Source organism: Narcine bancroftii, chromosome 2 (assembly GCF_036971445.1).
Source record: "Narcine bancroftii isolate sNarBan1 chromosome 2, sNarBan1.hap1, whole genome shotgun sequence".
Lineage (NCBI taxonomy): Eukaryota > Metazoa > Chordata > Chondrichthyes > Torpediniformes > Narcinidae > Narcine > Narcine bancroftii.
In genome coordinates, this window is record NC_091470.1 from 87,547,864 (window position 1) to 87,572,057 (window position 24,194).

General features: G+C 42.0%; 1 protein-coding gene across 9 annotated transcripts in view; it reads left to right on the plus strand.

Moving 5' to 3' along the window:
* Positions 1-24,194, plus strand: part of LOC138753865 (gephyrin) — a 549,882-nt gene that overhangs the window by 470,258 nt on the left and 55,430 nt on the right. For all 9 annotated transcript variants that reach the window (XM_069917383.1, XM_069917389.1, XM_069917386.1 and 6 more), the window contains 5 exons: positions 9,340-9,432; positions 9,517-9,572; positions 12,430-12,549; positions 13,244-13,302; positions 14,293-14,446. In XM_069917383.1, the coding sequence (XP_069773484.1) occupies positions 9,340-9,432; positions 9,517-9,572; positions 12,430-12,549; positions 13,244-13,302; positions 14,293-14,446 (482 nt within the window). The remainder of the gene's footprint in view (positions 1-9,339; positions 9,433-9,516; positions 9,573-12,429; positions 12,550-13,243; positions 13,303-14,292; positions 14,447-24,194) is intronic.

Genomic DNA, 24,194 nt, shown 5'->3' on the forward strand with positions numbered 1-24,194 from the left:
TCACACTCAATGCCACGAAGACCAAGGAGCTGATTGTAGACTTTGGGAAAGGAAAACCAGAGATTCTGTGGTCAGTGGGGGATCAGAATTGGAGAGGGACAGCAACTTTAAATTACGGTGGGTCACTATCTTAGAGGACCTGTCCTGGACCCACCATATCAATGCCATTGTGAAGAAAGCTCGTCAGCACCTCTACTTTTTAAGGAGTTTGTGGGAGTTCATTATGCCATCAAAATTCTTGGCAAACCTATACATGTAGTGGAAAATGTACTGACTGGTTGCATCATGGCTTGGAATGGGGACACCAATGCCTCTGTGCGAAAAATCCTGCAAAAGGTAATGGACGCAGCCCTGTACATCACAGGCAAAGCTCTCCCCACCATCAAAAGTGCCTACCTGAAACATTGCAGTTGGAGAGCAGCATCAATCATCAAATATCCACGCCACACAGGAAGGAAGTATAGGAGCCACAGGAGCCCATGCTACTAGGTTCAAGAATAGTTGCAACCCTGCAATTATCAGACTCCTGAACAATAGAATCATTCAGAAACTCATTTAAGGATCTATTTTGCTCATTATTTAATACTGTATATTTGCACAGTTTGTTTACAGTTCTTTCTTTCTGTTGAGTACAGTTTACAGATACCGGTTATTAGAAATTCTGCCTGGCCTGCAGATCAGGAATCTCAGGGTTGTATGTGATGACTGATAATAAACTTAAACTTTAAACTTTGAATTAACCAGTAGTTGACAAAATTCTGGTGTCCATTATTAAGGAAATTGCTTTTGAACACATGATAAAATAGGCCAAAATCACCATGGCTTCCTTCAGGGGAGATCTTACCTGACAAATCTGTGGGAGCTCTTTGAGGAAGAAATAAGCAGGACAAAGGAGAGTGGGTATGTATTGTTTATTTGGACTTTCAGAAGCCTTTTACAAGAGACTGCTGAACTAAATAGGAGCCCCTGATGTTATGAGAAAGGTACTGGCTTGGATAGAAGATTGGCTGACTGGCAGGAGGCAAACATTGGGAATAGACCTTTACTGTCTGGCTGCCTGTCATTAATGAGTGGTGTTCTACAAGGGTCGGTATTGGTTCTGTACTTTACATGCTACATGGGAATGATTTAGATGATTGCATTGTTAGCTTAGTGGCCAAGGTTTTGGATGATATGATAGGTGGAGGGCTAAGAAGTAGGGAGTCTGCAGAGGGTCTTGGGAAGGTTGGGACAATGGGCAAAGAAGTAGCAGATGCAATATGTGGATAGTCATGGAAGACAACAGTATCCCTGGCAACTTCACCTGTGAGAAGTGTGGCAAGCTGCAGCTCCTTACAAACCACGTTAGGGACCATTTTGGGGACTGTTGAGGGCTATATCCTACCAGGGACAAGCCAAGGCGGTCAGGCCTCTGGCATGTTGTCTGGCCTTGTGACTAAGAAGGGAAGGGAGGAGCAGAGGTGAACTGCAGTGATAAGGGAACAGATGAGAGGTTCTTTGGAAGAAATTGAGAATCCCAGATGGTATGTGGCCTGCCAGGTGGCTGGGTCTGGAAAATCTCAGATTGAATTCATGGCATTCCCAAAAGGGAGGGTAGGTGGGAAGATTTAGAAACCAATGACATGAGAAACAGGGTGATAAGGTCCAATAAGGAGAGTTCAGGGAGTTGGGCACTGTTGAAGGACAGTGTTGTGATCTCAGGAATTCTACCCATGCCACTTGCTGGTGAGGTTAGAAATAGGAAGATAATGCAGTTTAATACACGGGTGAGGACTTCACATTTCTGGATCATTGGACTCTCTTCCAGTGAATGCGGGATGTGTACTAGCAGGACAGTTTGCATCCGGACTGGAGAGAGACCAATATCCTTGTGGGAATGTCCGTGGGGTTAAACTAGACTAGCAGGAGAATAGGAACCAGAGTTCCAAAGCAGATCGTGGAGTGAGGGTGGAAAAAGAATATGTTGAGACTGCATACAAAGACAGGAAGGAAAGGATTGTATGTGCTGGGAATAATGTTCTGAGAAGTGTGTATTTCAATACAAGGATATTGTAGGGAAGACAGATGACCTTAGAGCGTAAATTGGCACGTGGAATTATAAGATTATGGCCATTAGTGAAATTTCATTGCAGGAGGGGCAGAACTGGTAGTTTAATGTTCCAGAATTCTGTTATTTCAGATGTGATAAAGGGGGAGGAGTGAAAGGGGAGTGGCATTGTTAGTCAGGGAAAATGTCACAGCAGAGCTCAGATTGGACAGACTAGAGGGCTCAACTGCTGAGGATATATGAATGGAGCTGAGGAACAGGAAATATATGACCACCTTAATGGTGTTGCATTATAGACCACACAGAAGTCGGTGAGAATCAGAGGAGCAAATCTGCAGAGAGAAAGCAGGCAGCTACAAGAAACAGTAAGTTGTAATAGCAGGAGATTTTAACTTTCCATAAATTGACTGGGACTCCCATACTGTAAAAGAGATGGATGGCTTAGAGTTTGTCAAATGTGTGGAGGAAAATTTTCTGAATCAATATATAGAGATACCAATAGACAGAGTGCAATAGTGGACCTCCTATTAGGGAACAAGTTAATGTGATGAAACTGTGTGTTAGGGAACACTTTGCATCAGTGACCAAAATTCCATTAGTTTAGATATAATTATGGACCAGTATAGGTCTGGTCCTCGAGATGAGATTCTAAATTGCCAAATGGCCAATTTTGAGGAAACAAAAAAGGATCAAGAAAGCTTGGATCAGGACAGGTTGTTTTCTAGCAAGGTTGTGCTTGTTAAGTGAGAAGGGCCTTCAAAGTACAGAGTTTGTATGTTTCTGTCATGATTAAAGACAATTTAACAGGCAGAGAGAACCTTTGTTTTCGGGGGATATTGGGAATTTCATTAAGAAGAGAGAGGTGTTTTGCAGGTATAGGAAACAAGAAGCAAATGAGTCACCCGAGGAGTATAAAAAAATGCAAGAAAAAGCTTAAAGAAATCAAGAAGGCTAAAAGGAGACATGCTGTTGCTTCGGCAGACAGGTGAGAGAAAATCCTAAGGATTTCTGCGGGTATATTCAGAGCAAAAGGATAGTAAAGGACAAAATCAGTCCTCTTGAAGATTAAAGACTGGTTGGCCAAAAGAGATGGGGAGATCTTAAATTCAGTTTTTTTTTTCATCTGTATTTACTTAGTCTTTGCAGTGAGGTCTTGGAACCTGTACAGATTAAAGAGGAGGAGGTGTTTGCTGTCTTAAAGCTAATAAAGGTAGATAAATCCCCAAGGCCTGACAACCTATTTCATCGGACATTGAGTAAGGCTAGTGTCAAAATTGCATGACCTCTGGCGTGCTCTTTAACATGCTCTTAGCCACTCGTACATATGCATTATTATCCCCACACATTGCATCTTTTACGTCATCAGCAGTGGCTGGCATCTATCCTGACACAGGTAAGTATGTGACCACAACAGCCCACCTCAGCCTCTGAGCCATGCAAGGAGGCGACTGATTGGAACTGACCCGCTATGTAACAGTCCAGAGGGCTGACAACTTGGCCTGATAGATGATGCAATGTGCGACTGGTCCTTTGACTGGCTCCGAAGACATGGCAGAACATGGATTGTCGATGAAACCATGTCAGCTTTTCCATTCTTGTTGATCACAAAAGTCTTTGGGTGATGTTGTAAGACCTGAAAAGGACCATCATAAATGGGTTGAAATAGCTTGTGAACAGCATCATGCTGAAGGAACACATGAGTACAGTGCTGTAAATCATTCGGTGCGTACACTGTAGGTGCTGCGTGGGTGTAGGTTGGAATAATCTCAAGTTTTCTTGAAGACAATCAACATAACTAGCTAGGAGAATGCTGTTCTTGATCTTGGATTCACAAACTCGTCTGGCAAGGTTAACATAGTACCATATACTAGCTCTGCCGCTGAGCATCCAAGATCTTCCTTAACAGCAGTGTGCACTCCAAGGAGATTTGTGGGCAAACGTTCACTCCACGTAGATGCATCACCACCTGCTGTAAATGCTGCCTTCAGTTTTTGAAGGAAATGTTCAGCGAGGCCATTGGCCTGTGGATGGTAAGCCATAGTGCGAATCCAAAAGGTTAGTGAGAGCTTGGACAAATGCCAACTCAAACTGAGACCCTCAATCTGTTGTAATAGTGATAGAACACTAAAAATGGAATCCAACCATCCCTGAAAGCCCTAGCAATGGTCTCCACAGAGATGTCAGTGATAGGAGTGGCCTCCTGCCACCTAGTAATCTGGTCTTCACATGTGAGCAGATAAGTATATCCCTGAGATAGTGAAGGTGGGCCTACAGGTCTAGGTGCACGTGCTGGAAATGGGAATCTGGAACAATAAAATCCAGCTTGGATTTTGTGTGCCTGGAGACTTTGGAGCATTGACACAGCAAGCAGGTTCTTGACTATAATCCAACATCTTGTTTAACATGAGGCCAGGTAAAATGTTCCATAATTAGTTTGATGGATGCTCTTCTACTGGGATGCAATAGATTGTGAAAAGATTCACAAATCTCTCACCTCATAGTCATATGGGAGATTACCATCCAGATCCACTCAGACATCCTCCACTTCACAGGAAATCTGCTCTGGAAGACACTCCACAAGTAAACTGTCTTCTGACTTGTCACACTGAGGGCAGAGAAATGCACTTCGAGGATCGTGACCATGTTGGTGCATTATTAATAAAAAGGGGTGGGGGGGGGAATCTTCGGTTTGACCTCCCCATCTGCTTCTGTAAGGGCTTTATCCTCATCACTCTCCATTTTAAATTAGAAGGTACTGATCGCGTCGGGGTCACCACTTGTAGCAGCACTGATTTCCCACAGCTTACAAACAACTAAAGAATACACTCACTCGTTTCTTTCAGCACAGCGTGAAGTCGACTTTCTTTATTATTCACTAGACACAATGTTCTATCATTCTTCAACTTCCCAAACCCCACCCAGCTAAACTCCTCTGACCTTCTCAATGGCTCATTGCCACATGGGTGATCCTGACTCTCTCACTCCTCCTCCTGCATCCGAGATTCATCACCTGTACACTGACGCTTAATACACCTGTGCATGTGCACTATTACCCCGGTGTGTTGCATTGCTTACATTATTAGCAGTGGCGAGAACCGCTCCCAACAAAGATAAGAATGTGACTGTTACAGATCTTTTCTACATGGACTTTAGTAAGGCCTTTGATGAGGTCCCACATTGGGAAGTTAGTCAGGAAGGTTCAATCTCTAATGTTTATGGTGAGGTAGTAAACTCGATTAGACATTGGCTTTATGGGTGAAGCAAAAGAATAGTAATAGATGATTGCATCTCTGACTGGAGGCCTGTGATTAGTGGTGTGTCTCAAGGATCGGTAATAGATCCATTGTTGTTTGTCATCTATCTCAATGATCAGGGTGATAATGTGGTAAATTGGATCAGCAAGTTTGCATTTGACACAAAGATTGGAGGTGTTGCGAACAGCAAGGAAGGGTTTCAAAGTTTGCAGATGGATCTGAAACAGCTGAAAAAATGGGCTACAAAATGACATATGGAATTTAATGCAGACAAATGTGCGAAGCTGCTCTTTGGAAGAACAATCCAAGGTAGGACATGCACGGTAAATGGTAGGGCACTGAGGAATGCATTAGAACAGAGTGATCTGGATTACAGATACATAATTTCCTGAAAGTGGTGTCACTTGGAAAGAGAGCTTTTGGTTCAGTACTATGTGTGCATCAGGCATGATGCAAATAGTAACATAATTTTCCAAGTTTAATTCCTGGATGCCAAAAGCAGGATACTGTTCTGGTTAGACGAGCATTCAGACCCCATGAAGTTATTTGCAGATGGTAGTCTTTTTCCTGTCTTGCAATCCTGCTTGAAAAGAAGGCATGTATTCCCATCATCACTGGGTGATGAACACAACCTGGAATGCGGGCTCCTTTTGCCTGAAACAGCTATTAAAATGGTTGTGTACAGATATGCTGTATTTGATTAATGTTTGTTATTGATTTTTTACATTTTGTACCCCTCACTGTGTGAAATCAGAAATCAAGAAAATCTACCTGTTGATGGAATGATCTTTCTAAAATTTAATAAACAAGCATGGATTTTCCACATCTTGTGCACTGGACATGGTAGCATATTGGTTACATCATTAGACCAGTAATGCAGAGACCTGGACCAAGGCTCTAGAGATGTGAATGCAAATCCCATTATAGCAGCTTGGAATTAAAATGCAGTGAATTCAACAGTTTGGGAATGTTTAAACACTTAGCCTAGCTCGTGATCTGAAGAATATATTATTCCTCCTTTACTCTTCTTCTATGCATACATTTTTTTTTTAAAAAGGGTGTGACACCGAACAAAGCCACTTCACCCCTGACAAACAGACACCCTGCATAGCCCCAGCTGAGAAGAGGAGGATCTTATCCAGAGTGGCTCCATGCAAAGCAGCAGGACCAGAGAACATACTGTGACTGTCCAGCCTAGCTAACAAAGGTCCTAACAGACATTTTCAACAACTCTCTACAGCAATCCACTGTCCCCACAGGATTCAAGGCAGCCACCTTCATCCCAGTGTTCAAGACAATGATGGTAACTGGACTAATTGACTATGTCCAGTGGCTCTGACGTCTACGATCATGAAGTGATTTGAGCGACTGATAATGGAATGCATCAAATCGCACCTTCCAGTGACATTGGACTCGTTCCAGTTTGCCTACTGTCCAAACTTGTCCACAGGTGGTGCAAAAGCCTTGACCCTCCACTCCATTGTGACCCACCTAGAGAATGATGCCTCATATGCCAGGCTGTTAATCAACTCGGCATTCACGATCATACCACAGAGACTGGTGGATAAACTGTCCTTGCTGGGACTCAATACCATGCTCTTCAACTGGATTCTGGACTTCATGACCAAAAGACCCCAGTCAATCTGGTTGGCAGCAAAATCTTGTCCCATTACAGTGAGCACTGGCTCACCTCAGGGGCTATGTGCACAATCTGCTACTGTTCATGCTGCTGACCTACGAGTGCATGGGCAGATTCAGTTTAAACAAACTTAGCAAGTTTTCAGATGACACAACTGTAGTTGGGCCTCATCATCAACAATGATGAGTCCGCTCACAGAGAGGAGTTTGGGAGGCTCCTAAAATTGTACAAGAGCAACAACCTGAGTCTCAACATGAGGAGATGATTGTGGACTTCAATAGGACAAAGACCAACCACTATCCATTACATATTCATGGATCCATCGTGGAGAGCACACAATTCCTTGGTGAACATATAATGGACAACCTATTCTGGATCCACAACACCCCCTCATTAGTCAGGAAAGCACAGCTACACTTCCAAAAGGAGTAGAGGAGGGCAAGGAAGCTGGTTACTTGTTTCCCTCTTGACAACATTATACAGGAGCACAATTGAGACTGTCCTTCATTATTGTGTGGTCTGGTAGCTACAAAGCATCAGACCAGAAGTTAATACAGAGGATCATCAAAATGGTTGAGTTTCCCCCTTTCCTCTATTGATGACTCACTGGGAGCGTTGCTTACATAAGGCTCAAAGAGTTATTGAGAATCACCACCATCCCGCACACAATATCTTTGACCTCTACCTTCAGGATGGAGGTACAGGAACATCAAAATCTGGAGTGGCAGGCTGGAAAATAGCACCTTCCCACAGGCTGTGAGATTGATGATCCTGTAACCTTGGGTCACTCATAAATGAAATGAGTTAATTATTCCAGAATATTTATACAAATTGATTTATATCATATCTTTATGTATATATGTGATTATTATGAGCTGGGCATTGTGTGTGTGTACGAGTGTGCTCCATGGTTGGGAGAAACGCTATTTCATTTGTTTTTTTCTGTACAGTCAGATGATAATAAACCTGCCCTTGAGTTGGTATTAGGTTTGATAGCTCTTTTCGGTGACTTGAGTGAGATAAATTTGTGATCTTTAATGAAAAAACTATTCATGCTGGTAGGGTTGGTGAGGGATGCAGGCTTGAGGGGAGCGGCAGTCTGGTACAGGTTACCAGAGCACAAGAACACCATCTTCCCAGCCCCTTCCAAGAAGGAGAATTTTAAATTTAGACATTTGGCACAGTAACAGGCCCTTCTGGCCCAAGAACCTGTGCTGTCTAAATACCCCAATTAACTTACATATGCGTCGAAAGGTGGGAGGAAACCAGATACCCACACAGACATGGGGAGAACGTGCAAACACCTTACAGACAGCATGTGATTTGATTCCAGGTTGCTGCTGCTATAATAGCATGGCACTAATCTCTTCATTGGCTCTGGCACCCCGTAAGCTTCCCAGAAGCTGGGAAGAGGATCATCAAAAAGGCTCAGCAGCTGAAAGCCTTGCACAAGGCTGTGAGGTGCTGTTGACTGGCTCATGGAAACTGGGTCTTGGGACCGGAATCCATGAGTGTGCTGATGGCAAGTAGGATTCTGGAAGGGCCTCTAGCACTGATGGCTTCTTAGTTGAGAACCAGTTGATACCTGGAGCTTGGGTTTACTGCTGGACTGGACAGGAAGCCACGCAGCTACAGAGGTTATGGAGGGCGCAAGAGGTGACGACATTGGTTGAAGTGCGATCCATGAATACTTAGCGCCTATGAAACTTCTTTCTCTTCTCAGTAGACAAACAAAAGTAAACATGTTTTGGTATTTGTGAACATAATAGCAAAGGAACCTTGTTCTGTTCTGCTGTCTGATGCCCCTGGCTTTTTAGTCACATAATCAACCCCTCCCACCAAGCCATTTCTTATGGGCATTAAGCCATAAATCTTCCTTGATTTAACTTACTGCATTGGACAGAACTTCCAATGACAACTTAAATTCAAGCATGTCACCATGGCCACAGAACAAGACCAAGGCCTTCCACGGAGAGCCTGCACTCAAGCATGCCCTGTTTTGTTTAGTGATGGATGTGAGGCGGTGAGGAGAACAAAGGTGAAAAAATGATAGGCAATTCTTCTGGTGAGCATTGGTTCACTTGTATACATGGAGCAGAGAGAGAGAAAAACAAAAACCTATCTTCTGCAGCCCTGTCTGAAGAATGAAACAATGTTGTAGCTGAACAGCTCATCCTATCAAGGATGTTTATAAAGGACAGTGGGGTGTTGTCCTGACTGCACCTCAGAACATTTTGCCAATAATTAGTCGGCAGCCTCGCAAGTTGGTATCACATGTTCCCATCTTTAGTGCGACCTTGTCTGATCAGCTGAACTAATTGGGAGGACAGAATGAATTTTGACCCTTCCAGTCTGATTGTCTTTTTCCATTGATGGTGTGTGGTTTCTTTGTTTTGAAGATGGAATGGGTCGAGTTCTCGCACAGGATGTATTTGCTAAAGACAACCTGCCGCCATTTCCAGCATCAGTGAAGGATGGCTATGCTGTCAGAGGTGAGGACTCTTGTTGTGAAAGGCAGCTGCTGAAGTTGGACACACTGTATGAACAGCCTTAAATGGTTATGTGTTTTATTGCAGCTGCAGATGGCCCTGGTGACCGATTCATAATTGGAGAATCACAGGCAGGTGACCAGGTGGGTTTTGATGTTTTCGTTGCATCAAACTTAATTTTAGCATTGAGGAGTAGGAACCAAATATCTTTCTGTAAACGACTGATAAATTTCTTTGTCACATAAACACAAATAGAAAAATAAGTGCAAGGTACATGTTCAGAAGTGTGAACTTAAATGCAAGGCTTCATTTTGAAAATATTCAGAATACTGTTTTAATTTAATTGTATTAAGATTCTTTAAAATGATTTATTTCAGGGTTAATGATGTCATCACCTCAGCACCTACCCCTGTGACTGAAGGAGGTGTTCCACTTGCGCCCACACCTCCTCTCTCCCCACCATTCTGGGCTCCAAACGGCCCTTCCATGTGAAGCAACGTGAATCTGCAGGGGTCACCTACTGCATCTGGTGCTTCCGTTGAGGTCTCCTCAACATTGGAGAGACTGGACGCAGACTGGGAGATCGCTCTGTTCTGTCCTTCGCAATAGAGGGGATCGCCATTGGCCATCCATTCCAATTCCCCACCTCATCCCACGCCAACATGTCTGTCCATGGTCTCAGGAACTGCCAGACAGAGACCAGCCCCAAAATGGAGGAACAGCAGCTCATATTCTGATTGGGCCCCCTCCAATGGATAGCAGGAACATCAACTTCTCTGTTTTCCGTTAGTTCCCTCCCCCTCTTCCTATGTTTCCTTTCCTGCAGCGCGTTTTCTCTCTCTCTCCCTCTTCCCTTTCCCTCTGTCTCTTTTCCACTAGCTCTGCATTCACAGAGCCACCCCCATACCCCCACATCCCCAATCAATTCTTGCCTTTCCCTTCTAGCCTTTCTCCATTTTCAATTATCTCCTTTTCTCTGTTCTCCTCCTCCTGCCATTTCATTTATTTAGGTGTCTGCTTGCTGCTTCTCGTTTCTTGAAGGGCTCAGTCCTGAAATATCTGTAATATATTTATCTCCTATGCACGCTGCGACTCTTGCTGAGTTCCTCCAGCATTTCTGTGTTTTTACTATAATCACAACATCTGCAGACTTTTCTGTTTCACTCTAATGATGTTGTCATACCTACCGAAGGGCCTAGGCCTGAAAAGTCTGCAGACTTACTTGTTTAGCTCTTAAAGATGTTGCTGGCAAAGCTATGGCAATTGGCTTATCCCTGACAGTCAGCTTTCTTCTCGATCATCTCCATTTTACAAAGTGTGGATCTGAGTGTTCACTGTAGTTGTTCAATGCCACAGGATGGTCTCTAAGGATAAGAATAGAAAGTTAACCACTTTGGTGTGGAATTTGAATGAAAAAATTATCCATGTTGTCCATTACAGGCAGTCCCTGGGTTAAAAACAAATTCCATTACCTAGGCCTGTCTTTAACCTGAATTTGTATTTAAGTCAGAACTGGCACTTTTTTAGCATCAGTTAGTCAAATGTTAATCTTAGAATATTGTATATATTTTACCTTTATATGAATATAAAACACTTCCCAATGCACTAAAACATAATAATGCAGTATTGTATCCAATAATGAAGGTATTACATATGGTCATAAGATCATGATTAAAAGTAACACAGGAGAAGACGGGTACTCTCTCGCGATGCTGGGTGATGGCAGCGACCCAGACCCCAGGGCCATCCTGCATCTTTGCTCCCTCCACTTGTTCCCCCCCTCCCTCCCTCTCACTCATTCGGTCCCTCACCCCCTCCCTCCCGCCCCCCCCCCTTTGAATATTTGTGAAACGCAGTATGCTACACTCTCGCAATGGTGGTTGACAGCAGCACCGCGTGAGAATATCCTGCATTATAACCAAGCTCAAACCGGAGGTTCTCGGCATTTTACTTTCGGTTGGATTCTCGGTACATAAGTATGAGTTGTTCGTAAATCGGGTGTTTTCAACCCAGGGACTGCCTGTATAAGGCTTAATTAAACCAGTTGAATTTATGTGAGAATTCAATGGCTTTATGGTCACATTTATTGACTGATTCAAACTTGAATTAAAACTTTCAAACATATTGATAATTTGATTTTACTTTTAGATTTTGGAGAGTAATTAATATTCTGGTGATGCTGTATGCATTTCTAATAATTTATTACAAGGACTCAACTTTAAAATCCAAAGCTCAAACTCATTCCTGAAAATTTTGAACAACACAAAACCGCTTTCTACATCTTTTTGAATGGATTACACCTTCTGATTGAGTAGCATTCTAATGGGCATTGAACCTTCTTCATCTTCGTCTTCAGAATGCATCATGTTAAGACGTGACATCATGAGGAAAATAGAGAGAATGAACACTTGATGAGGAGATTTGGCTTCAACATTTACACTGGTTAAATTTTGTGACGGTCATCTTTTCCAACAATGTTGCAGTTCACTATTAGGAGATGTGGATTGTATGTCTGCATATGGAAAACATGGATTGTCCCAACACTCTATTCCCAATAATTTGCCAGCGTAGAGTTAAACAAGAAGGTCTGCAGATGCTGGGCTCAAGTCCAATACACAAACGTGCTGGAGAAACCTCGCAAGTCACACAGCGTCTATAGGAAGTAAACGGCCTGAAACATTGGTCGCCCTTTACTTTCCATGAATGCTGCATGACCTGGTGAATTTCCCTACCACATTTGTGGTAGCTAGGTATTTGCTGGAATAGCTAGGGAAAGGGGGAAAAAATGTGGCATCAAATGATTCAACCATTCTTTGCCAGTTTTATGTGAAACATTGGTTGTTTATCTTTACCTCCTATAGGCACTGTGGGACCTGCTGAGTTTGTCACCACTTTTATCCATTTACTCCTAACAACGTGGTGCATTTTGTTTGATCTGTGTCATATGTAAGCTTTCAAAGTTTGTCTAGTAATTTAATTTATTTCTGCCTATTTTTAAAGCCCACTCAGACAGTGATGCCCGGGCAGGTGATGCGAGTGACCACAGGAGCGCCAATACCTTGTGGAGCAGATGCAGTTGTACAGGTGGAAGATACCGAGCTCATCAGGGAATCAGATGATGTGAGTAAAACTTACCTGCTGGAAAAATAATGTTGACTTATTTCAAAGATTCCTTAACGTGTCTGCGTTTGAGTTGAGGACGAGGATGGATGTTAAGTATTGCCATGTTCATTTCATGTTGGTGTTCTTTATGCCTGCAGCGTGATGTACTTCTAATCATGGTAAGTTGATAGCGAGCTATTCAGCTTTTCTGAGCACTGTAACCAGTGCTGGCATTTTAATAGCCAGCCAAGCTTGTGCTTTTATTTCCTCTTAAAATTGGGCCCCACACAATGAGAACATTATTCGCACAAATGTTTTTGGTTTGTTTTTCTAAATGTTGAAGGTTGCTTTGTTTAGTGAGTTTCATGAACTATTCATTTCAAATTATTTTTGCTTCTGTTCATTTTATTTTAACTAATGGTTTCTGACTGCTGGAAGAATGCCGCATGCGAATGGGAATTGGTATTAACAGTATTTCATACTTGTCCTGAACTTTGCTGGACATTTTTGATCGCAACAGATCTAATTATCTTGATAGAGGGGTCAAAAGCCTGAGGGACTGAGGATTGGTGCTCTCGACGAGATCCACATGCTGCATTCCAAATTGTTCCTTGAGTGTTTCACCAGCAATGCTTTTTGAATGATAATTATGACTGCAGCGGCCTAGTATCCTCTCATTCCTCCAAGCTGAGGTTGTAATTTAATGTTGCAGGGCACAGAAGAGCTTGAAGTGCGAATTCTGACCCAAGCTCGTCCAGGTCAGGACATCAGGTTGGTATTTGTGCATGAAATTTCAATGGGCTACATTTACAAAAAGTAACATCGTCGTGTCAACCTTTTCCACACCATCGATCTGCTCAATCTATCCTGCATCCTTCCCTTTCCATGAAGCCCAAGCACTAATGAAAACAGGAATCAATGATTATCCAGTTTAAGAAGAAAATTTCACCGGCAACTGTGGGATGTAAGGTCACGCGGCGTACAAAAGAGGTAATCGCCCCAATAAATGGTTTTGGGAATACAGCAGTGGATTTCAGGTGTTCAAGGAGTTGCCCCTGTGCATTGCCTGCAGTTGTGCTGGTTTTTGCAAGGGGTGGGGGGGGGGGTCTGATGAAGAAAATGCTAATAGTGGTCTTTGGCAGAGGAGAATGCTAACCAGCAAACCAACACTAGAAAAACTTCTAATCATAGCTAATTGAGAAGACCCAGCTTGATCTTTGAAAAGTGCATTGCACTAAATATACTGATGCTGTTTCATACGAGAGATGTTCACATTTTAAGGGAATTGAACAGAAAATGTTCTCAGGCACTTAAGAAATTGATGTAAAAATATGACCAAAATGTTTATTAAATAATGTATTGACAGTTTTAAAAAATTCTTTAATTCTTGGGTTTGCAGGTATGAGCGTCAGGATTTTTGTTCCAGAGAGATTAGATTTGGGTGGAAGGATGAAGATAAATTCTGCAAGGATGTGTGTGCCAGGCCACACTGTTGACTTCTAAGTGGGGATGTTTGCCTGCAGATTCTATTCGCAGAGCACAATGGGTCAATGCTCATTTGGTGGCCTTGCCGAGACAGAGCAGAACTGCCTTTGTGCAAGTAACATGCACAAAGGAGTCGAGGTTTCCCCCATCCAGTGGGCAATCGCGAGCCACAAGTGGCAGGTGTATTGTGAAGAAGAGATGAAGTGTCACCTAAGGATGGAGATTGGGTAAATTATTGTTAGAATGTAACAATTTTTTTTTTCTTCTTTTAATTAGACCAATTGGCCATGATATCAAAAGAGGAGAATGTGTTCTGGCAAAAGGTACTCACATGGGGCCTTCTGAAATTGGCCTTCTCGCAACAGTTGGGGTTACTGAAGTAGAAGTTCACAAGTTTCCCGTGGTTGCAGTGATGTCCACGGGAAATGAGGTGAGTTGCAGTCATGTGAAGAAATGGGATTCTCATGATGGGCAGCAGTATGTGTTTTATTTTGTCCACACCTTGATGAAGGGGCTCAAGCCCAAAACACTGCTTATGTATCTTTACCTTTGCTACATAAAGTGCTCTGTTTGACCTGCTGAGTTTCTCCAGCATCTTGTGTTTTTACTTGAACCACAGTGTCTTCTGTGCTTTTATGTGTTTTAATCCTGAGCTCAAGAAATTTTTAAATTTCAATCAAAATGATTTTATAAGATTGGACAGGTCAATTTACTGAGCTAAGTGCAATGATGTCGCTGATTGCTGTGATTTGTTCATTCTATGATTCAGTGGATGAAATTGTTGCTACCATTTTTAGCATGACTGTAGCGAATTGGATATGTTTTCTCATCCAAGCACCTGTTGCAGCAGTGTTTAATTTTTTTTGTATTAATGTTCAGTGTTTTGGAATTAAGCTTTGGTGAGAGATTGTCTGCACTGACATCATCACACTTCTAAATGCTCTGACAATGTGTTTAATTCAAGCAAGAACAGGATGAGAGCCCTGACTTTTTACTGTTTCCCAAATAAATGTGCAGGATATTATGAATTGGGGTGAAACATGACCTACATCCAATTAAATTTGAACAGTTTAATTGAATAGATTGTGATAGAAAAATTGAGAAAACTCACCTTTCTTTGGTGGGAGAATTTGTTGCCTGCCTATTCCTTTCTTGTGATGGGAGCAGTTTTTTAAAGAGAACAAATGATGAGTATTCATTCCATACTGACTTGTGCCAGGTCACTGGAAAGAGGATAATACAGAATCTCCAACATCTGACTGGCCATGGAAGTCACACAGTCTAATTAATTGAACACCCGGGCAAACACAGTTAGCGTAGCGGTTACCGCAATGTCTTTTACAGCACCAGTGATCGGGACCGGGGTTTGAGCCCTGCGCTGTCTGTAAGGAGTTTGTACGTTCTCCCCATGTCTGCATGGATTTTCCCTGGGGTCCAGTTTTCTCCCACCATTCACAACATATTAAGTGTTGTAGATTAATTGGGCAGCACGAGCTTGTGGGCCGAAATGACTGGTTACCATATTGTATGTTTAAATTTTAAATTTAACATTTGACAAACTCATACCCATCCAGATTTTTTTTTATATAGTATGGGAGTGGAAAGTTAATATCACTTACTAGCATTACCTTATGTTTCTTGCAACACTCTCCCATCTCTGCAAATTTGCTCCTCCAATTCCTGCTGACTATTGGGTAGTCTATTATTCAATCCAATCAATGTGATCATTCCTCAATTTTACCTGTAGAGCCTCAGTAAGTGACCCTCAGGTTGTCCTGCTTGAGCTCTGATATTTTCCCTGACTAGCAATCCTACCCCTACCCCTTTCATCCCTGCCCCCCATCGCATCTGAAGTAATGGAACCCTCAAATATTGAACAACCAGTACTGCCCCTCTTGCAACCAAGTCTCACTAATGATCACAATGTCAAAACTCCATGTGCTGATCCATGCTCTAAGCTTATTTGCCTTTCCTGCAAAGTTCCTTGCATTGAAATAGATGCAACTCAGAACATTATTCCCACCAAGCACATTCTTTCTATCTCTGTCTTTGTCTCCAGACCTTAATAGCACTTTTTCTACGTCCACTCCACTATCTGCTCTGGAGCTCTGTTCCCATCCTCCTGCAAATCTAATTTAACCCCCCCCCCCCCTCCCAGAGCAGCAAACCATTCTACAAGGATATTGCCCCGCCCCCCAGGTTCAGATCCAAACCATCCTGCTGGTACAGGTCCCACCTTCCCTGGAAGAGAGCCCAATGATCCCTTTAACCATATATTATCCTTCTTGATCTGACCTCACTGGCATGTGGCACAGGTAACAATCTGATCACAACCTCCTTTAACTTAGCACCTGATCTCACTTTTCAGGACCTCATCATCCCTCTTACCCACATCATTGTCCTGACAGGGACCCATGACATTTAGCTGCTCACTCTCCCTTGAGACTGCTATGGACTCGATATGAAATTTCCCAGATCCTAACACCTGGGAGGCAACAGAGAGTCTCGATCTCATCCACTGAACTTCTTATCTGTTTCCCCTATTTTGAATCCCCCATCACTACAGCTTTCCCCTTCTCCTCCCTTCCCTTCAGATTCAGGTTCTGTGGCAGAGACTAGATCACTGTGGCTTGGTCCCTGATAGGTCGTCTCCCCCAACAGTATCCAAAGCAGTAGACATGTTATTGAAGGGGATGCCTATTGACTGCTATTCCCTTTCCCTCCCCAGTCACCCAGATACTTTCCTCCTAGATGTGACTGCCTCCCTGTAATTCCTATCTTTCATACCCTCAGCCTCCCGAATGATCCAGAGTTCATCCAGCTCTGCTCCCTAACACATTCTACAATATGCTGCAGCCGGATGGACGTCACACATGGTGGCTTCCATTATTTCCTGCATCCTGAAGAAGAGCAGACCCCTGCCTTAACTGGCATTCTCTGTGTGCAATCAGAAAAAGACCTCATATTACCTCTTCTGCTCTTACCTGTGCTTTCTGACTGACGCCTTTTGTCCTCTAGGGTTGTTACCACTCTCAACAGCTGTGCCACCTCTCGAATCCATTCAAGCCAAAACCTTAATGTCCCACTCTTACACTGGACCACCAACACAGTGAATGCTCCATTTAAACCCCTCCCTTTCCTTTTCTTGGCCACAGTTAATTACAGTCACCATTTACCATCACTTTTTAAAGTGTCCCGGTCTAACTCATTCCTGCAAGGTAGATAGGGCGATCAAAAAGGCATCCAGCACATTGGCCTTAATCAATCAGTGTACTGAGTCTAGAAGTTGGGAGGTCATGCTGCAGTTGTATAAAACTCCATTTGGAGTATTGTGTTCAGGTTTGGTCACTGTGCTATAGGAAAGATGTTAAGCCGGAGAGGGTGTAGGAGAGATTTATGAAGCTGTTGCCAGGATTCGGGAGCCTGAGCTAAAGGGCGAGGCTGAGCAGACTAGAGCTTTATTCCTTAGAGTGCAGGAGGATGTCATAGATCAAAATCATGAGAGAATTAGATCAGGTGAAAACACAGGGTCTTTAGCCCAAAGTAAGGAAATCAGTAACCACTGAAAGCAGATTTAAGGTGAGAGGGGAGAGAGTTGACAGAAACCTGAAGGGTAACTTTTTTTACTCAGAAGGTGGTGGATCGATGGAACAGGGTGCCAGAGGAGCTGGTTGAGTCAGGTACTCTTGCAGTATTTCAAAACTATTTGGATAGATATGTGCATAGGATGGTTTAGGCGGATGTGGGCCAAATGCAGACAGGTGGGTACTAGTGTAAGTTGGTCATTTTGGACAGCATCGCAAGTTCAAGGTTCCTTTATTGTCATGTAATAAAAACAGTGCAATATTACATGGAATTTGATTCAGTCTGTTGTAAGGCAGGCAGATTTTTCGCCTGCAGAAACTGCCTGAAGCGCCACTGACAGTCAGAGAAAGAGAAGCAAAAGAGAATCCCCTCAGTCCCTGAGTGTCTGTGGATTTGCCTCCAGCCTTCCCACGGTCCCCACAGCCACACAAACTCCAGTCCAAACCTCTCATGTCCCAGTTCCAGTACCTGGTACCCCTTCAGCCAATCTTGAGCCAGTCGCCAGAAGCCCACAGCCTGCATGGATTCTTTGCCTCGTCGCCAACACCCCACTGCCTATGTATTCTTCAGCCGCAGAACTCCTTACTGGTCCACCATCGTGGTCACAGTCCCGGGGTTCATCAGTCCCGGAGAAGCACTCCTTTTCAAACCGGTCATTCTCCCCATTTTCTGGTGCGCTGCGTCACTCTTCTGCTTCCTGGAACCCCTCGTGGCTTCTGCTGATCATAGGCGCCAATGGGCCCATTTCCACACTGTATGACACCATGATTCTTGTATCTGTGCTGCTGGAGACCTCACAAAATACTAGGAAGAATAGTCTATTCATTGGCCCCTCTGTCTGAAGATTGAGTTATTTTACACAGTTGCAGCCCGGTTGGCGGAGCGATTAGCATTATGCACCAGCAATCAGGACTGGGGTTCAAATCCCACACTGTCTGTAGGGAGTTTGTACGTTCTCCCCAAGACCTTGTGGGTTTTCCCTGGGGGCTCAGGTTTCCTCCCACTGTACCGGAGTGTAGGTTAATGGGGAGTAAATTGGGTGGCACGGGCTCGTGGGCTGAAATGATCTGTTACTGTGCTGTATGTCTGAATTGAAAATGTAAAAACACAATGCTGGAAAAACTCAGCAGGTTAAACAATGTACTTTACATAACAAAGATTCTTTAATCGCAGTTTCTACAGGCTTCCGTGTTTTACTGTCATTATTTTACACAAATATAATCTGATGCTGATATGGTTCAGCAACTGGTCAGCTTAGTTGATCAGTGGTAATTGCTGAATATTCAAGTCCCCTATCCATATATTTTGTATCTTTGCTTGATTCATTGAATTCCAAGAAATATCGTTCACTGTGAAATGGCACTGATTCATCAGGACGAAGGGCAGCTGAATTAATGAGTGGAAGAGGTTTCCGCAAGTTTGATCGAACATCTGGAAAATTCATGGGGACTTGAGATTAAGTTAAGAGCCCCACACCTATTTGTCCTGCACACCATCCCTCCATCAAACTCTGCATCAAATTGTTTTCTTGCATAAGTCCTGCTCGTACAGCGCACAAGGCATCTGGGACACTGCTTGAACTGTGTATTCATCCATCGCTATGGTGTCTGGTTCGGGTCCTGTTCAAACAGTGCCTCAGCATGAAAACTTTTCATTTCAGTTTCCAAATCCCTACTTCACCCTGCCCCTTCATACCTCTGCAATCTCCTCTATCCCTAAAATTTTCCATTTTCCTCAATTCTGTGCTGGTTCGGAGCCCTGATTTGCATTGTTCCAGCAGTCTGGCCTCTGGAATTTCTTCCCTGAATCCCTCATTCATCTTTCTTTATACTGTTCCTTAAAACCAACTTTTGACCAAGGTTCTGGTCATCCAGCCTAATGCCATTAGGGACATGAAGTATGAAGCACTCTTCATTTCTTTCCTACACATCTATTACCGAGACCTGCTTTGACTACAGTCAAATTGGTTCAGCCAAAATTAAATGGAATTTGTGAAGCCCACACTTAATCACAAATAGCTAATTAACCATGACTTCCATTGAGCATGACTTTAGACAAGATTGCAGTTCGCTGTACTAATTAATCTCACTAGTTTAGCTAATTCTGTAGCGAAGTTTGTGAAATTGTGAGTCAGCTTTACAGCAAAATTCTGCACTATTTCACAAGGAAACACCAAAGAAAAAGATCAATTCTACTGGGAAGAAAGGATCATGTTTCTGCAATATGGTCAAAAAGTAATTCTTAGCAATATATGATCAAGGTTGCAAGAAAGGTGTTGTTTCTGAATGGCATTTTAATCATTAATTAGTGGCACTATCTTTCAGCAATGCTACTTTTGATGTAAACAAGTTGGGAAGGGAAAAAAAAATCTAAAATCTGCTGAATGATTTCTGGCAGCAGAATTATCCGGTCACGCCTTTTCTGGCCTCCACGTCGGGTGGATATTTGGATTCCATTTTTGGAACTTTCGCTGGTTTAGACCTGGTGGAAAGTCCACAAGCCCATTCATGCAATTAAGAAAAATGAAAACATCAGTTCATCTTTTCCATTATTTGCACTTGGAGTAATGATTTTATTCAAAATAGCTTTTGAATGCTACTGAATTTTGGGGCATTCAACAGCATTCCAAAATCTTGGAACAGCTTCATGCCTGTCTGATGTCTTCAGTAATGATAATACTGAGTCTGAAATATTATTCAACCATTGTCACTGTATGGAGGAGGAGTCACGTGATGGAGTAGTGGCCGGACGGTGAACTCCAGCCCTCTCCAGAAAAGTCGGGAAAAACGAGAGAAAATACAAAGGCACAGAAATACAAGTTAAAGAAAAGTGAATATAAAGGTGGAAAGAAGATGGAGACAAAAGGAGAAAAATCAAAATCAACGGAAAGAAGAGAGGAAGAGAAGACAACGGAGGAAAAAGGTGAAGGCCTTACCTGTCCGAAGAGGCCCGCTGCGGAGAGAAGACCCCACTACCTCAGGTCGGTAGAAAGAGAACTACAACAATGGCTCACAGAGCCGAGTAAAAGTGCGCAACCGCGCATGCGCGAGGAGTCGCGCATGCGCGATGCGCATACAAAAAAACACACCGACGGGAGGGGGGACCAGCTGGGGAGTCGATCTCCACAGCCGGCAACGACAGCTGCAGAAGACCTGCAGCAAGAAGACACCACAGAAGACAATGGAAACAAGAAAGAAGAGGAGGAAAGGGCAGCAAAGAAACAACAGATGGTCAACCTAGAGGAAGAAGAAGAGGAAGAGGAAGAGTACAGGGAAATAGAAGAAGAAAAGATAGGCAAGGTAAAGGAGGTACTTGCTCTTGTTAGAGGATACATGGAGTCATTTAAAGAATGGCAAACACAGGAATTCAATGATTTAAGAAGAAGAATAAACAACACAGAAAAGAAAATAAATAAAATGGATATGACCTTAACAGAAATGGGGAAAAAAATGGACAAGATGGAAGAACGGGCAATAGCAGCAGAAATGGAGGTAGAAGACTTAAAAAAGAAATTGGAGGAATCTAATAAAAAAACTAAAGAGACACAAGAATTACTAGCCCAAAAAATAGATATAATGGAAAATTATAACAGAAGAAATAACATAAAGATAGTGGGCCTTAAGGAAGATGTAGAAGGCAAGAATATGAGGGAGTTTATAAAAGAATGGATCCCTAAGGCCCTAGGATGTCCAGAACTACAGCAAGAAATGGAAATAGAAAGGGCACATAGAGCATTGGCCCCTAAACCACAACCACAACAAAAACCAAGATCTATTGTAGTAAAATTCCTAAGATATACTACAAGAGAAAAGGTGCTGGAGAAGACAATGGAAAAAGTAAGAGAGGGCAACAAACCACTGGAGTATAAAGGGCAAAAAATCTTCATTTATCCAGATATAAGCTTTGAACTCCTAAAGAAGAGAAAAGAGTTCAATGCAGCAAAAGCGATTTTATGGAAGAAAGGATATAAATTTACACTGAAGCATCCTGCGGTATTGAAAATATTTATTCCAGGACAACAAAACAGACTATTCTCGGATCCAGAAGAAGCACGAAAATTTGCAGAACAATTACAAAAATAGACTGAGGGATGAAGACGGGTAATGAGAGCAAAAATTATCACGATTGATATGTATGTGGGTAAAGACAAAAATAGACTGAGGGATGAAGACGGGTAAGGAGGGTAAAAATGACCACGATTGATATGTATGCGGGTAAAGAGGTATAAGAGTGAATAGAGACAACGGGCATATGTGAAAGTATCTGTAATTAGAGGAAAACATAGAAAGTATAGACAAGAATTAATAAGGGAAGGTAATGGAATAGAGAGAATAAGGAGGGAACTAAAAGAGTGACCTTTGTGACATATAAAAAACGAAATCTTTTCTGGGGGGGGCTGGGTGGGGGGAAAAGAGCGGTCACTGCAAAATCAGTTGACGCTTGCGAGTGGATTCGCAAATCCAAATGGAGAGGGGAGATGTGGTTGTCCGACAAGGGATAAAGGGCAACTCAGGAGGGGAAGGGGAGATTGGGGATAAAGAAGATAGAAATAGGAGAATAAGGAAAATGTTGGATGTTGTAGGAATGTTGTCTGGTAAAGAGTTGAAAATAAGAAAACAGAAATGGAAAAGGAGGAAAGGTAATGATGGAAAAACGGAAAGAGAAGATAAACAAAATATAAAATGGCTACGCTGAACTATATGACTCTAAATATTAATGGAATACATAACCAAATTAAAAGGAAGAAACTACTAAATTTACTGAAAAAGGAAAAAATAGATATAGCATTTGTCCAAGAAACACATTTAACTGAATTGGAGCACAAGAAATTAAAGAGAGATTGGGTAGGACATGTAACAGCAGCATCGTATAATTCAAAAGCAAGAGGAGTGGCTATATTAATTAGCAAAAATGTGCCATTTAAAATAGAAGAGGAAATAATAGATCCAGCAGGGAGATATGTTATGATAAAATGTCAGATATATTCAGAGCTTTGGAATCTACTTAATATATATTCACCTAACGAAGAAGATCAAAAGTTTATGCAAGATATCTTTTTGAAGGTAGCTAATACGCAAGGGAACATACTAATAGGAGGGGATTTCAATCTGAATTTGGATCCAAATATGGATAAAACGGGGAAAAAAATTAACAGGAAGAACAAAGTAACCAAATTTATAATTAAATCAATGCAAGAAATGAAACTTGTGGACATATGGAGGAAACAAAACCCAAAAGAAAAGGAATACTCATACTACTCGACTAGACATAAAACATACTCAAGGATAGACCTATTCCTGTTATCAGCCCACATACAAGGGAGAGTTAGGAAAACGGAATATAAAGCTAGACTATTATCGGACCACTCACCCCTGTTATTGGCAATAGAGCTAGAAGACATCCCTCCAAGAATGTATAGATGGAGATTAAACCCCATGCTACTTAAAAGACAGGATTTTAGAGAATTTATTGAAAAACAATTAAAAATGTACTTTGAAGTAAATACGGAATCAGTGGAAGATAAGTTTATACTATGGGACGCAATGAAAGCATTCATTAGAGGGCAAATAATAAGTTATGCAACCAAGATGAAGAAGGACTATAATCAGGAAACAGAGCAGTTGGAAAGGGAAATAATAAACATAGAAAAAAAATTAGCAATAAAGGAAGATACAACCAAAAGAAGAGAATTGGCGGATAAAAAAATAAAATATGAAACATTACAAACATATAAGGTGGAGAAGAATATAATGAAGACAAAACAGAAATATTATGAACTAGGGGAAAAAACACACAAAATCCTAGCATGGCAGCTCAAGACAGAGCAAACTAAGAAAACGGTATTGGCAACAAGGAAAAAAGACAAACAAATTACATATAATCCAAAAGAAATTAAGGAAAACTTCAGAGAATTCTATGAACAATTATACCGAACCGAAAACGAAGGGAAAGAAGGGAAAATAGATGAATTTTTGACTAAAATTGAACTACCAAAACTACAAATAGAGGAACAAAATAAATTAACAGAACCATTTGGAACAGTAGAAATACAAGAGATAATAAAAAATTTACCAAATAATAAGACACCAGGAGAGGATGGACTCCCAATAGAATTCTACAAAACATTTAAAGACCTAATAATACCGCCCCTCCTGGATGTAATCAACCAGATTGATGAGACACAAAACTTACCAGATTCATGTAAAACAGCAATAATTACAGTGATACTAAAACAAGGGAAAGATCCACTCTCACCAGCGTCATATAGACCAATATCTTTGCTAAACACAGATTATAAGATAATAGCTAAACTATTAGCGAACAGATTAGCAGAACAGGTACCGAAAATGGTAAATTTAGACCAAACTGGATTTATCAAAAAAAGACGCACAACAGACAATATTTGTAAATTTATTAACTTAATTCATGCAGTAGAAGGAAAACCATTGTCACTGTATGTAGGAATACCATTTACAGTTCACATTTCAGTCAATCTGGTAAACTTCCTTGGTTTCTTGATTTAGGAAGAAGGGTTCACCCAATATTGTCTGACCTCCTTGCAATTAACTACACCAAGTCAAATTCTGATGGTT